Source organism: Ricinus communis, chromosome 6 (genome assembly GCF_019578655.1).
Source record: "Ricinus communis isolate WT05 ecotype wild-type chromosome 6, ASM1957865v1, whole genome shotgun sequence".
NCBI lineage: Eukaryota > Viridiplantae > Streptophyta > Magnoliopsida > Malpighiales > Euphorbiaceae > Ricinus > Ricinus communis.
Genome location: NC_063261.1, coordinates 23,447,087 through 23,461,618, shown reverse-complemented (window position 1 = coordinate 23,461,618; position 14,532 = coordinate 23,447,087). Strand labels below are relative to the sequence as shown.

General features: G+C 33.0%; 3 protein-coding genes across 3 annotated transcripts; 1 reads left to right on the top strand and 2 right to left on the bottom strand.

Annotated features, from left to right (window-relative positions):
* The first annotated feature begins 457 nt into the window (after window positions 1-457).
* Window positions 458-2,434, top strand: LOC8267769 (transcription factor GTE9). Its single transcript, XM_002530809.2, has one exon. The coding sequence runs from the start codon at window positions 458-460 to the stop codon at window positions 2,066-2,068; it is 1,611 nt and encodes a 536-aa protein (XP_002530855.1). The 3' UTR covers window positions 2,069-2,434.
* A 3,151-nt stretch (window positions 2,435-5,585) lies between these two features.
* Window positions 5,586-7,620, bottom strand: LOC8267770 (clathrin interactor 1). The gene is made up of 4 exons (XM_002530810.4): window positions 6,890-7,620; window positions 6,693-6,815; window positions 6,371-6,532; window positions 5,586-6,281 (listed from the first exon to the last, which is right to left on the bottom strand). The coding sequence occupies exons 1-4, from the start codon at window positions 7,024-7,026 to the stop codon at window positions 5,864-5,866; spliced, it is 840 nt and encodes a 279-aa protein (XP_002530856.2). The 5' UTR covers window positions 7,027-7,620; the 3' UTR covers window positions 5,586-5,863.
* A 179-nt stretch (window positions 7,621-7,799) lies between these two features.
* LOC8267771 (dolichyl-phosphate beta-glucosyltransferase) lies at window positions 7,800-12,677 on the bottom strand. The gene is made up of 10 exons (XM_002530811.3): window positions 12,437-12,677; window positions 12,263-12,311; window positions 11,488-11,594; window positions 10,931-10,976; window positions 9,879-10,013; window positions 9,663-9,752; window positions 9,404-9,535; window positions 9,211-9,294; window positions 8,967-9,031; window positions 7,800-8,249 (listed from the first exon to the last, which is right to left on the bottom strand). Exons 1-10 carry the CDS (start codon window positions 12,547-12,549, stop codon window positions 8,063-8,065), a joined length of 1,008 nt encoding a protein of 335 aa, XP_002530857.2. The 5' UTR covers window positions 12,550-12,677; the 3' UTR covers window positions 7,800-8,062.
* Between the last annotated feature and the right edge of the window lie 1,855 nt (window positions 12,678-14,532).

Below are 14,532 nucleotides of genomic sequence, written 5' to 3'. Positions count from 1 at the left end.
CAAAAGTGCTGTCCCGCTAAAAACGTTTAGGACTCGGAGATGCCAGGTGGCATTGCGTTTCACAATCCTAATGGGAGACGAAAACTTTCCTGTTCTTTCGCATATAAAATTCTTTTCCTGTTTTCTTTCCTATTTGTTCTTTCTTAGTTCCCATTGTTTAGACATCCATTCACAGCCACAGAGAGGTCCAAAAACCCTAACACAGCTCACTCTCTCTACTCCAGAACCAAAACCCTTTCTTTCCTCTCTCTCTCTGTGTCTCCCGTCTGCTTTTAATCGATCGATCCATTGTTTCTACTGTCTAATTGCGTTTGTACTTACTTGCATGTTGATTTTGTTTTCATAGGGCATTGCTTCAGTGTTGTGTTATTGCCTTTTAAGGGGGTCAATTTTAATTGTGTCTGAAAAACTCGCTAATCTAGCCGGTGCTCCTTTTGTGCTCTTGTAGACCTTCAGAATGATTATTGCCGTGCCTGTAGTAGCAGAGAAATTGAAGATTAAGTTCTCTTCCCGTAAGATAGATGGCGTTTCTGGGAGAAAAGCTTGTGGCTTTGCGCATAATGTGGAGAAGAATTATCGTTCTCGGGCTTGTGACACAGAGAATATGAAGCAGAACCCTAGAGAGCGCAGTGCTATTAAGCGTCGCCCAACGGAGATGGTGGAGGGTCAATCAAAGAAGAAGCGGAAGATGGACCGGAGTGTGATACATCAGTGTGCTTCCCTTGTGAAATCACTTATGGATCATCCATGTGGTTGGGTTTTCAAGGAGCCGGTGGATCCAGATAAACTTCACATTCCTGATTATTTTTCTATTATAACTAATCCCATGGATTTAGGGACAGTAAAATCGAAATTGGAGAACAATCAGTATTTCGAATCTGAAGAGTTTGCTGCTGATGTCAGATTGACGTTCTCAAATGCCTTGTTATATAATACTCCCCCAAATTATGTTCATAATATGGCAGAGAAACTGAAGAAGATTTTTGAGACAAGGTGGAAAGCCCTAGAGGAAAAATGGAATTATCAAATACCAAAAGGTGGTGATGGGAAGCCATTTCATGCAAGGCCCAAGGAAGTTGGTGACACGAGACAAAATTATCCTGAAACACATCCTTTGCGCAATGCCGTGTTGACTAAGAGGTCGAAGCCATCTGAAGTTAAGCTGTTAAGGTGTTCTTCGGATGTAAGGGCTGCAAAAGTTAAGCTTTCCAATAGCAAGGAGTTACGCCAAAATTCTTACAAAGGCACAGATAATGGTGGTAAAAATGCTTGTGGATATGTCAATGTCAAACCATCTTCGTTTTCTGTTGTTAGTAAATGTGGCACATGCGGGAGAAAAGCCTGTCAGTGCATACTTCCCAGCGATTCAGCCCAAGCTTCTTCAGGTATCTCTTCTGAGAGGTCATCGGGTAGAGATCATCATGCATACAGCACTGGTACTTCAAAAATGGATGTTCAGGGAAAATGCATGTCAATGCCGCAGATGAGCAAGTCGGATCCCGATTCTGATGGAGATATAAGTGCTCTGGATGAGGAAAATATATGTCGTAATTCTCAGCTTATGACACCTGCAAAATATATATCTATTTTTGATGTGCAACTGTCTCCTACAAAAGCGCTCCGTGCTGCTATGATAAAGCGTCGCTTCGCAGACACTATATTTAAAGCACAACTTAAGAAACTTCTACCTCACGGGGACAAGGCTGATCCAGTGAAGCTGCAACAGGAGAAGGAAAGATTTGAAATGAGGCAGCTTGAAGAAAAGGCTCGTATTGAAGCCCAAATCAGAGCTGCTGAACAACGGGAGAAAGAAAGAGAAGCTGCTCGAATTGCCTTGCAGAAAATGGAAAATACTGCTGAGATCGAGCAGAACATAGAGATTATTAAAGAACTTGAGAAGCTTAGTGGCTGTTCCCTGTCCTATAGTTACAGTTTTGGCAGGAGAGGACCAGAAGGAGCTCATTCCTGTAGCTTACTGGAGCGATTGGGTCTGATCATGAAGGATGATATTGTGGATGACGATGAGATATTAAATGGGGATGTAGAGGAAGGAGAAATACTTCCATGAATGTTTGCCCTCTGGATAGTTGACCAAGAAAAATCGTATCTTTGTGTTTCTTTTTATCTGTCTGATAATCGATCTTTTGCATCGGCAGTGAGACAAGGAAGACATTGTTTGTAAATGTATGTAATTAATTATTTATAGGATAATATGAATTAGTTGGATTCTTCACTTTCTTTTTCCTCTATGTTTAGTTGCAGCTTGGGCCATAGCAAAGGGTACAACATTGTATACGCCACAAAAAAAAGACATCAATTCACAGATTCATTCGTCAACATTGTAACTGTAATCTATTATGTTTTGTTTGGATGCTAAGATTTGGATTATGAATTTAAATTTGTAACAGTTTTTTTTTTTATTTGAAAATATATAAAGATTATATTGATGGGAAATTGATACAAATCTGTAATGTAAAAAGTTAAAAATAACGTTTAAGCTAATATTTTTTGTAATTATTATACTCATAATTTAATATTTAAATTTAAAAACTCAAATAAAAAAGAGTCCAATCGTAATTTTAAAATGAATTTAATTTGTCAATATAATAAAGTAGGCTGATTTAAACATGTTTTTGGCAATTTTCAAATAATTCATATATAATTTTAATGTTATAAAAATGTGATTATAATTACTGAAGTCTAGTCCTCATCTCTCATTCAATCATGAATAAAGAGGTTCTTTTTTTCTGAAATACCCTTGAAGTCCTTATTTCGTACTATATTTTTAATTTCAATTTATTTAAAAATAAATATAAAAAAATATCATGTGATTTTACAATTTGATAATTTCAGTATATAATTTTTCAGATATATAAAAAATATGTAATAAAAAAATGACGAATAAAAATTATTTTCTTGTTAAAAAGTGTCGATTCATGATGGCTCAACTATCTTTATTTTAATCAACTATATCATTATTATATTGTTTGAGTTTGACAATATAAATTTGGAATTTAATAACACGAAACGTCATTATTTGACTGTTAAAATGATCTTATCGGATTAATAATGACTTATTTAATTGTAACTTGACGGTGAAACAACAAAATTAGTAGTTTTTAAACTCTAAACTTATATTATCATACGCGGACAATATTATAAAGATGAGAACAGAGTGAAGATTACTGCATTCTTACAAATTGAAACTCTTTAACAGCGTAATATTCTTTTTATCATGATTTGTAACTATACGGATCTCTCTATAAAAAAAATACATACTAAAAATTATAATAGTAAAACCACATGATATTTTTTTCTATATTTATCTCTAAATATTTTTATAATGAATGCAACAATTACTAAAAAATAAAATATATAAAATGTAAACTCTTCTAAAAATTATTATTTTATATTGTCAATGGGCCTTAAGAATTTTTTTTAAAAATTATTATCTTATTAAACTTAGAGAAATTATTATTTTATCCCATTGGTCCAAGTCGGGATCAGAAAAAATTAAATTATTTAATTAAAGTTAGTAATTTATCAAATATTAATTTATCGAGGTTCTACTATAAGTCTTTTTCGCATAATGTTCTAAATTAAAATTTAAAAATCATACATTTGTAGTCAAATCACATTTATTATATTTATTTGAGGTAATTTATCTCTAATATGCTCGGGTAAACGACAGCAAGCAAAAGAGCTAAAATACTATGAACAGAACACGCTGTTGATTGAGAAAGACTGCATTATGCAATCAGCAAGTTAAAATGCAGCTTAGGCTTAGGTTTGTGATTGATTAAGAAGGTTTTTTATGTTGGTAATAACCAGATCAAGACGCTTAGTTGCTTTTGATTGCAACTCTAACAATCTTGCTTTGGTCCAAGCATTCATAGATTAATGTTGAAAAGAACTAATGTTTTGTTAATCCAGTGACAATAAGTGGAAAAAGAATGAACGCATTTGAATAACCATGAATCTGCAGCAATGGCTGTAATCATGATTTGCTTGTTATAGTTTAGCCAATATGAATTAATAACTGTATATGTGAAGCGTAAAGAGCTAATAAACTTCAGTACAAAGAGAAATAAACTTCTTTTCTTCTTGTATTTTTTTTTTTTTTTTGGTAATGAGGAACAAATTCTTATATGGTATATTTTTTAGTATTTTAAAAAATAAAATTAGAGAACAAAAATCTTGTATGCATCTAGAAATAAAAAAACTAAAAAAGGTTAATTTTTAAATATTAATTTAGGTTTCTTATCTTTTTATTGTATTCTCATGTTATGAAAAAAAATTTAATTTTTTTATCGTTTGATAGATCTTTCATTTCAAATATAGTTAATTATGTACTTGTCTGAAATCTATTTAATATTTTCTTTATGAAATTGGAGGTTTTATCTCGGCCGGATGGGTCTACATCCATCCCTGACTGTCGCCGGATAGTGTTCACTTCCCCGCGATTTTTGTATCCGTCACTTGTAATCCACGTAGATGTGTCTGCACCCTCCCTGGAGCGGAGAAAGAAAGGATTTTTGTAGCAACAGCTACTAAGTTGGGGAAAAGTCTTAGATGTTCTTTTTTAGATTTCTGGAATTTCCATGGCAATAAACAATGCAACCCTAAAACTACCTTACAAAAATTATGTCCTTTTTGGCAGATCGCCACATTGTAAATGAAGCTATAAAAGTAAGAATTGTCAACTAATATTATAGTTGTACTGTTAAGATTAACAGCACTCTAGTAGTCAAAGCTTCTGTAAATAACATTTCGATCTCCACCATTTAATAATACAACATTAAGATTCGGTCTTTATATGTTAAGAATATAAAAGTATTTTTTGCACTTTATTCAACAACTTAAACTATATTTAAATTGTATCGTTATTTGGCATTATATAAACTATAACTCACATTAGCTTCCAATAATAATAGATATTTTATCTTTTAATAATAACTTTGACCGATTATTTAAAATTAATTTTTTTTATTTTCCATAATTATTATTAAAAATTTAAATGCAGGCTAAATTTGTTAAATGTATATCTCCTACATCCACAATGTTGAGTTCACAATTGCGAAGTGCTGCTACAATATGTTCATCTTTCCGCTTATTTGCTTATTTTATATCTAATTGTAGTCTGTATAACTCAGCTCATTCTCTTTTCTTTTAACCAGGAAATCAGCAATTTCATGAACTTGAGAAAAAAACTACATCATCATTTCGAACATAACACCAATGGGGAGATACATCTTCCGTTAGAACATGCTCACCTGTCTAACGTACTATGCTCAACTTGCCAATTGGTGAGCAACATGCATGGTCTCTGATGATTACCCCTAAATCCGGAGCATTTGAGTTAGCCAAGACTGAAGCATCAGTGTTCATTTTGAAACAAGGACCAGCTGAGGCCGCCACACATTATTAATTCTGAATAGAAATATATATTGATCAAGGTCTACTGTTATCATGTCCCTGGTTTTTTCTAGATTTTAGATTTGCTGAGATTTAATTGAATATTCTTGAATATAATAAACAATTAATTGAAATAAATCATGGGCTAGTTCGCATATGCAGTTCTTTTATCAAAAACAACTAAATTGAGTAGTCAACCTAATTTTTGTAGCTAGGCATGCATATCCACATGCACCAGGCATCAACATACAAATTCACGGCAAGTCTTCAAAGACCCTGACAGACTATGCTGCAGAGATCATTGCATGGGATCAACTATATACACACACGCACACACATATACACAGTGTATAAGCCGGTACCACATAATAATCTCAATTATAATACAATAGCCCTAAGAATTGGAAAAAATGAAAGAAGTAAAAAAAAAGCATTGGCACATTTCATTCTAAATAGTAGAGAGAAGGGTCTCTTTAGTATCATGATCAGTGTAGCAGAATGGATGGTCTTCCATTAATGTATATTCCTCTTCTCTACTCTTCCCATTATTTTCAAGTGCTGTGCTGATGTCCTCGTAGAGTTTTTGAGGTTCCTTGAGCGAAAAATGATCGTCGTATGGCAAGAAATGATATTCTTGGCTGTGCTGATCACTACAGTTAGAATTACATCTTGTGCATGATCTAAAGGCGGCCAAGTCTTTGAAGCTTCCATCGTTTGTAGATGAGCGAGGAGAGAAGCTCCCGAACCCTTGAATCCCTCGAGATAGCTTTCGAGATTTTGCTCTCTCTTCTTTAAGAAATTGCTCATCTTCAAGCAGCTTTAGTATTCTGGCACTTAAGTTTCCAACACTCAAGGCCCAGTTGAATCTGCATATGAAATTAAGATGTCAAATTAAAACAAAGGAAAATTTGAATGACAGTCAGGAAGAAGAAGAAAATGAAGTCATTGGACCAACCCTTTCTCATCAACGAATTGAAAGCTTCCGATTTCCTTAATGACCTCTTTATCACTCTCAAACTCATCAACAACTCTTAGAGGTCCATGGGTTAGAAGGTGTTCTAATACAAGGAGGGACTTGTAAGAGACTCGCCAAGTTTTTCTATCAAACTTCATCAACCTGAATCAGAATAATCAGAGAAAAAGTGTAAGATGACGAGTTCAAATACCAGTAGGAAACAATCAATATTAATAATAATTATAAAAGTTATATATTTTCTAGTCATTTATCGTTTACTTGTGCACATACAAACTAAACCAAATCCATATATAGAAGAAACCTTTTGTGCAGAATGTCCACAATTCTCCAATAATCATCAACTTCAAAGGCAGCCCTCGAAATGACAGCCATAGTACGTGTATCTGGTGCCCAAAAATCTCCACTTGTAGCTTCTTCTGTCAATCTTTAAAGACCAAATATAAAAAGTTAAGTACTTTTAATTGTATTGAATTAGTAATATGTAAAAGACAAACTTACAATTCTGTTGGTGTAACATCCGTTAGTGCCAAGCGAGCAGTCTTGATCTTTTCTTTCAAGAAGAAAGATGCTTGCCTCTTGAATTCATGGAGAAAAGGGTTACCCATCTTGCCATTTCTTTCTAAAAGCATTGACATAATATCTCTTTTGTCGTGAGAATTGATTTCTTGGTTTTTTTTTTTTCCTTGCAATTCTTATCTATGTACGCAGTAAGAGCAACTACTCCACTACAGCAACTAAAACCAACTACTTTATATAAAGGGTGAATTTGCTTATGCAATGAGAAAGGACATTTCACAATCGTTAAGAGGGAAACGTGGAAAAGGGATAAAGATTCAACTTTTGAGTTGGGATTCTAAGCATTATTGAAGTGGAACATCCATGGAAAATTTGGTCATTTAGCATCTCTATCTTAACTGGTCATGTCTGAAGAATAATTTTTTTTTCAGAAGGTAGGCTTTCATTGCATATATTTGACCAAAAAGGTCTGAGATGTTCGTTAAAATCTTTCAGTTGATTTCCATAATCGACTACAAATTAGGTAAATTGACATTCCACTTTGACATTAAGCACCCTTGATTATGATAATCTGTGACCTTAAACAAGAAATGCTAAGGTTTCAAACTTACCTTTTGATATAAAAACAAAAGAAATAGACCAGCATTCAACCTTTGACAGTAGCCCCTATAGTTCATTCTAAGACAGCTCTAGATCGATGCAGGTCCCATTTTGTTTTTGGTACTTGCACTGAAGTAGCTACGTAAAAGACTACAAAAGCAAGAACATAACCATTCGTGCCAAGTGTATGCTCAAGTTAACAAGATCTTTTAGCTCACATGGACAAGCTATACAGCGCAATAAAGTGTTTCTTGAAACATTAAGCTAAACCCTGAATTCAATGATCAAGTTATGAGAACAGAGAAAAGAAATATATATATATATATATATATATAGCCATTCAAGTGGTGCTACAATCTAAATTGGAAGGGTTAGATTATGACTTGCATTTCAAGCTCACAAATTATAAATTTCCCCTCAAAAATGTGCTTCCAAAGATGCTTTTGCACTTGAGGATGGAGTCATCTTCGTCTTCCTTTATCAAGAATCACAAAACATCAGAAGTAGGAAGATCAGAACAGTTCTTAATTAAGAGAACTTCATAATGATTGATACTCATTTGCAAATCTCCCACATTCCAGTCCTGTACCCAATGGACATGATTGCGAGCTCCCAAAGCATGTTTGGAATGCTTAATGGATTCACCTTGGATCCAGGAATCTCAGACCAGTTTACAGAAATTTCAATCATAGGAATAGAAAACCATTTGCATAGATAAACCACCTCTACATCAAAACACCATCTGCAGAAAAGCCCATGGTCTTCAAACATAAGACATAATAATTCAAAAGCAAAGAAACACATGATAAGACAAGACAAGGAAACTACTCTCAAACATAATCACTAAACTTGTGTCCCTTCTACTGATAAATAAGAAACTATAGATAACCAGGTCAAGATTTGTCTTTTGGATTTGTCCAAGGTCAAATTTAGAATTCCTTCATGGAGAACAAGTGGATTCAACTCCACCCCTTTTCTTTTTAACACACTGTACTATTTAAGTCCAATACTAGGGGCATTCATGGGTTGGACTATGGCAGGTTGAAGGTATTTTCACACCTAGCCCAACATAAAAGGTTTGTGAAATCTCAAAACAAAAAGCAACCCACGCCAGAGACAAATTGACAAGTCAGTTTCATTTTGTATGTTCAAGATATAAAATGAAAAAAGAGAGATGAAAATAACAATGCAAGAAATAATGGAGTAAGAACTGATATTTAAAAAATTTAAAGTAATTAGTAATATAGTTGGAAGAAACAGAGATGAAAGATTTTGCAAGGAATAATGGATTTGAAAGGAAAACAAGAAAGAAGATTAAAAAAAAATTAACAAATTATCTTTATTTAAGTAATTATATCTTTATCTAACATGCATTATATGATTGGATATATTTAACCAAATGTCTATTAGTTATATTGTTTACCTAATTATTTTGTTGATCAAGAGAGTTTATGCTTACCTTTTCAGCCGGATGTTTGTGAAAAGTTTCCTAGCTGCAGCCCTGGTAAACATCTTAAAACCACACTGCATTCATAGATCACGAAAAGCCACATCATGAGAAAAAACAAAAGATAAGGGAGAAGAAATAAACTCCTATATCATTTCAGTGGATAGATCTGAGAAAAGTAACATAGGAAATTGAACATCTGTACTTGTGTGAAAGCAAATACCATGTGCTTGATACAACTAATGCAGAATATTACCTGTGTGTCACGGATCCCAGGACCGGCACTTAAGAGGACCACAAGATGGAAGCCCTTCATTAGAAAATTGCGGTACCACTTCCTCTGAAACATAAAGCAAAATGGATCAACCAGCAGAAATGTAAAACACACTTGATGCATAAAAGAAAGAAAAACATATAAATCAATGAAAGCAGAATAAGCAACAACTAACTGTTGCCAAAGCCTTCTCCTCAAGATGAGCCCGAGAACCAAATGCTGCAATTGGGACATCAGATATTCTGTGAATTGAATCTGTAGCTGCTGAATCTCCTAAATGAATCTCCTTGTTCGCAACTGCATGAATCTAACAGGCAAAACATCAAGTAGCCCAAAGTAACTAAAATAACTTACCCATAAATTTTGATATGAAAATTTTGTAGTAGCCAAATATTTTATAAGATTGCAACGTCAGAACCACATGTAATACAAACCTGATTTTCAAGTTTCTCAAGGTCATTAACCTTGGTTGCACCATCAGCATCCAGCATTAAAAGCAATTCACCACGTGAATGAAGCATGCCCTGTTTTACAATGCTTTCACAAAGGTAAAAAGCTTCAATTGTTGTCATCATGCATGACAGAGAAACAAGGGTTCTTCAGCAGGAATATACATAATTTAATGGATAAACAATTTTGATTAGACTCACTTTTCGTATAGCTTCTCCCTTGCCATGATTTTTCCCTAGAAGGATAACCCTTACATTGTCCACTGAATATTTTTTAACAAAGCCAAAAGCTACTCTTTTTGTTGCATCAGAACTTCCATCATCAACGATCACCACCTGTTTAAGGACTCACCCATTTACAAATGTAGAGCTGAACAACGTGATCCATGAAAAAGCACATTCTCAATTGTTCACAACAGCAAACCACATAACGGTCAAATGGAAACCATTCAATATTGAGTGCTCGGAAACTGTAAGTCATATGTAGGAATGTTACCCATGCATATACCTACATAATTACATGCATCCATAAAAAATGCTTAAATTATAGAAATCCTTAATAAATAGTTATCAGCCCCTAAAAACATGCTTCTTAAGCTTTGAGGTGATGATAAAAGAACAAAAGTTTGAACTAGCATCTGGAAGGATTGTCAAGTTCAGCTATAACACATCCAAAGAGGCAAAAATCACAATACTTTCACAGCTGAGCAAAGATAAAAGAAGGAAAAGATAGTGGGAGGAGTCTCTAATCTAACCAAAAGGAAACACTAACAAACTAAAAGCAATTCCAAGCAGCCAGACAGAAAACTTCTAAAAGAAAGAAGCTAGCAACTGGGAGCAAGCTTATCAATTACCATAGTAAGCCTCAAACTTATAGTTTTTTTAACCAACAATTAAAATCGGAGCATAAAAGAATTATTAGTTAAAGCTGTAGCTCAAATACTAATGTCCAAGGAAGCTTCACATAACATATTAGATTTCCTAATGAAGAACATAGTTCTCTTGTTACCACCAAGGAAAGCAATGGATGTGAAAACCTACATTGGTAACTTCTAAGGTGAATTGCACAGTATTTCCTGTATGCCGCATAATGACTATTGATAACTTCTAGTATGACAAACAATTTCAATTAAAACATAATGGTAGCCAGCAATTTACTTGTAACCTTGAGTTGCCAATTACATAACAATCATTCATCAAAGTGGTAGAACCAATTTAAGTGATCCAAGAAACTAGAAAGAATAAAGTTATACCTCATAAGTAAAAGATTTATCGTTTGCCGCACGTTGTTGAAGATAACTACAAAGTAAAGACATAAAGCAGCATTATGGTTTATATTTTTATCCTCTTTGCATTAGTCATTAACAAAATTAATAACTTTAGAGGCAATTTATGAAACAAGATGTGCCTTCCTTCAACTCCCATCTTTACCATAACCATACTAAAACAAGCAGATAAGTATAAAATGAGAATAATGTTTGAAAGGCTCTTTGGGGCGCTAACATTTCAGCATATGCATTCACAACTCCATCTATAAATTGGTGACATCTTACTAGATTCATATTTGGCAATTTTGTTAGGCTTAAGGCAATTTCTTCCACATATTTACATTAATTCCATTCGCATCATTTATGAAATGATAATTGATGACTAACAAATTCAGTTTTTTTTTCTTGGCAATGCAATGGAAATAGAGTTCTGTAGCACTCAAAATTTCTATTGCCTGGTAAAAGGATAAAGAAAAAAAAGAAAGAAAGAAAGAATCAAGCAGTAGGCTACAAAAGATAAAAATTAATATCTCCAAACCTACTTCATGGTTTCATCAAGTGCTCCAGGAAGCCTATACTCTTCATTAAATGCAGGAATAATCAAAGATATGTACTTTTCTGCTGGATCATGGATATAGGGGCATGGAACCTGTAAAAAACAGAAAAAGAATGGTCAAGTTCAATGAAAACCATAACAAGTCTCAAAAAGTTACAAATGAATTATCTACAAGGTTATAACAATCAATACATTTATAATCTTAAAAAGGACGATAACATCTTTATTCTGCAAGCATTTACTTTAAAGTCCACAAAATTGCAAGGAGATAAATTCTCCAACTGGAGTCCCGTCTAGAAAAAGGAGGACTAACTAGTTAACAGCCAATTCAAACTTTGATATTCTCATCTTCAGAGTCCAAGCACCCAAACTTGATTGTAAAGTACTTTCAACACTGCACCGAGCAGTGCCACAAAAACTATCGAAGATAAGTAAACTCAACACAACCATAATTTACTTCATAATTAATATCCATTAAAGCTTTCATTTTTCATTAATATTAAACTAAAACCCAATCCAGGCAATGTCTTTTCACTTCAAAAGTTTTATGAGCTCAGAATAGTGTACATCCAAAATAGATTTAGTGCTTAAAATAATACTTGAAAAATCAAATCAAATCCTTTACTCTTTTGATCAAAAACATTCAGCTTCGCACGAATTGACTAATTGGTCCAACTATTAAACCAGATGGGTTACACACAAACTCCTTAACAATACAAAATTAGGTCAAACAAACTAATAGCAATGAACTTTCCAATTACCTGATTCAACGAATTCGGATCCTCGAATATAACATGAGAATCAACGTGCCTATAAAAGAACATTAACTAATAATTACCAGAGTTTATGTGTGTAAATCAATAATTCAAAAGAAGAAGAAGAAGAAGGTGATGATGATAATGTCGATGGAATTGAGATGAGAAAGAGTAAATTACTTGTTGTTGTGTCTTCCTTTATAGGATTCAAAGATGATTGCGGTGAGTAATAGGGAAGCAATAACAACAATTAGGGCCACAAATACCTCTGCTACTGTCCATAGAAACCCCATTTTTTTTCTCGTTTTGCCTTTGGTTTTGGATTTGGCTTTGGAGCGAACAATATACTAAACTAGCACAGCTTTCCGTACAAAACAAGAGAAGTCAGTTCTCTTGTTTTTTTTTCTTATGCAGTCCTAGCATTTTCCTTTTTTAAAAAAAAAAATTTCGTCTAAGAGTAAAACGGTGTCGTGCTAGATATTTTTTTTTTTTTAATAAAAGGACTAAACACAGTAAAAGGCTATCCTCCAGCAACTGTCATCCGGCCAAAGGCCCAACCATAACAATTACATACAGACCTTTAACATTAAGCTCACAGCCCAAGAACACGACTCCATAGCCTACAAACATTGAGAAAATGCTAACTGGTCCTTGCATAAACCACATATCGCCAAAAACATCCATTTTCTTCTTCAGCAACGCTTGCAACATGGAGGACTAGAGACAACAAACTCTAGACTCTTTTTGTATCTCATCTCCCTTGAATTTCCAAGAATTAGACCTTATTGGAAAAATAGCAAGGATTAAAATATGAATGCACAACCATCAAAAGTAGAAAGACCAGCAAAAAAAGCCCGACGTACCATTACTAGCCCAATCGTCATCCTGCTTCTGGATATGAAGGCATAAAGAGGATGGGACTATCGATATGCTAAGAAATGACTTCCTCCAGAGCTCCATTGAACCTCTAGCAAGTTCCATTCTCTCTGACCCACTTTCTCCCAACGACAAAATCTCATAAGACATCGGTAAGCTTAAAAGGTGAATGCAGCTGTAGTACCATTGCTGGCAATAGCAAGGCCAATTAACCGTTACATCACAAAAACACAATACCCAGCAACAGACCTAGCTAGAGCAACCATAACACAAATAAAATTTATATAAAAAAAAAAAAAGAGGAACATAAAAAAGGAAGGCCATATAGACTAGAGGGGAAGGTGCTGGTATCGTGCTAACTTGTTCATCTTTGTTTCTGAGCTAATTACTATCACCCTTGAGATTTGGCTAAATTTATAAGGTCGACTCTACTTTTTTTTTAAATATGTTTAGAGATTATAAGATTGGATCTATTTTCAACCTTAGCCGGACAAAAAAACTTCGGCCTTATCTATTGCAACGAAGCAGGAAATATAATTGAATTTCGACATATTGACATGAAGATAGAATAATCGCTATATATAACACTTAAATTGAATTTTGATAATAATCTTCATATGTAATTAGATAAATACTTTAACTTATATTTTATGATATTTAAATACTATTTTCATTTATAATTTCATTCAACATGTTCATGTACACTGTATATAAATATTTAAATATTATAAAAAATAATATTGTAATTTATTATATTAAATAAAAAAATTTAAGAAGTTATAAAGATAAAATTTAAATTTTATTAAATTAAACTAAGAACTGAAATATGGAATTTATTAAATAATTCAAGTTTATATATTTAGATATATATTCCGCTTTAATAAAAAGTAAAATACACCTTTATGTCCTCATATTTATTTTATTTTATTTTATTGTATTTTATTTTAACTTTAATGATCGATTGTTTTTTCAATGAATCTCTATAATTTTATTTTTATCATCTTTAAGTTCCTCCAATAAAAGCATGTATACAGATACTATTAACTATGTTAGCAAAATATTTAATTTTAGTTCATTAGCTCCCTAAAAATTTATTTTATTTTAAAATATTTTAAATTTTTTTATTTTTTAACAAAGAGTTTTTTTTAAAGAAATAATTTAAGAATATTAAAGAAATAGAAAAATAATATCAATGAGGCAAAAAGTAAAAGTCATATAAAATATTAAAGTCGAGAAACTAAAGAGTAATTTAGCAATATAAAATAAATATCATCTATTGACATTGAGTAGGTTCACAAACTAAATTAAAGAAACATAATGCTTTATGGATGAAACATTCATATGATTAAATTTTAAGTAAAATTTATTTTCTTAAAAATTAATGTGTCTCTAGTTGCAAC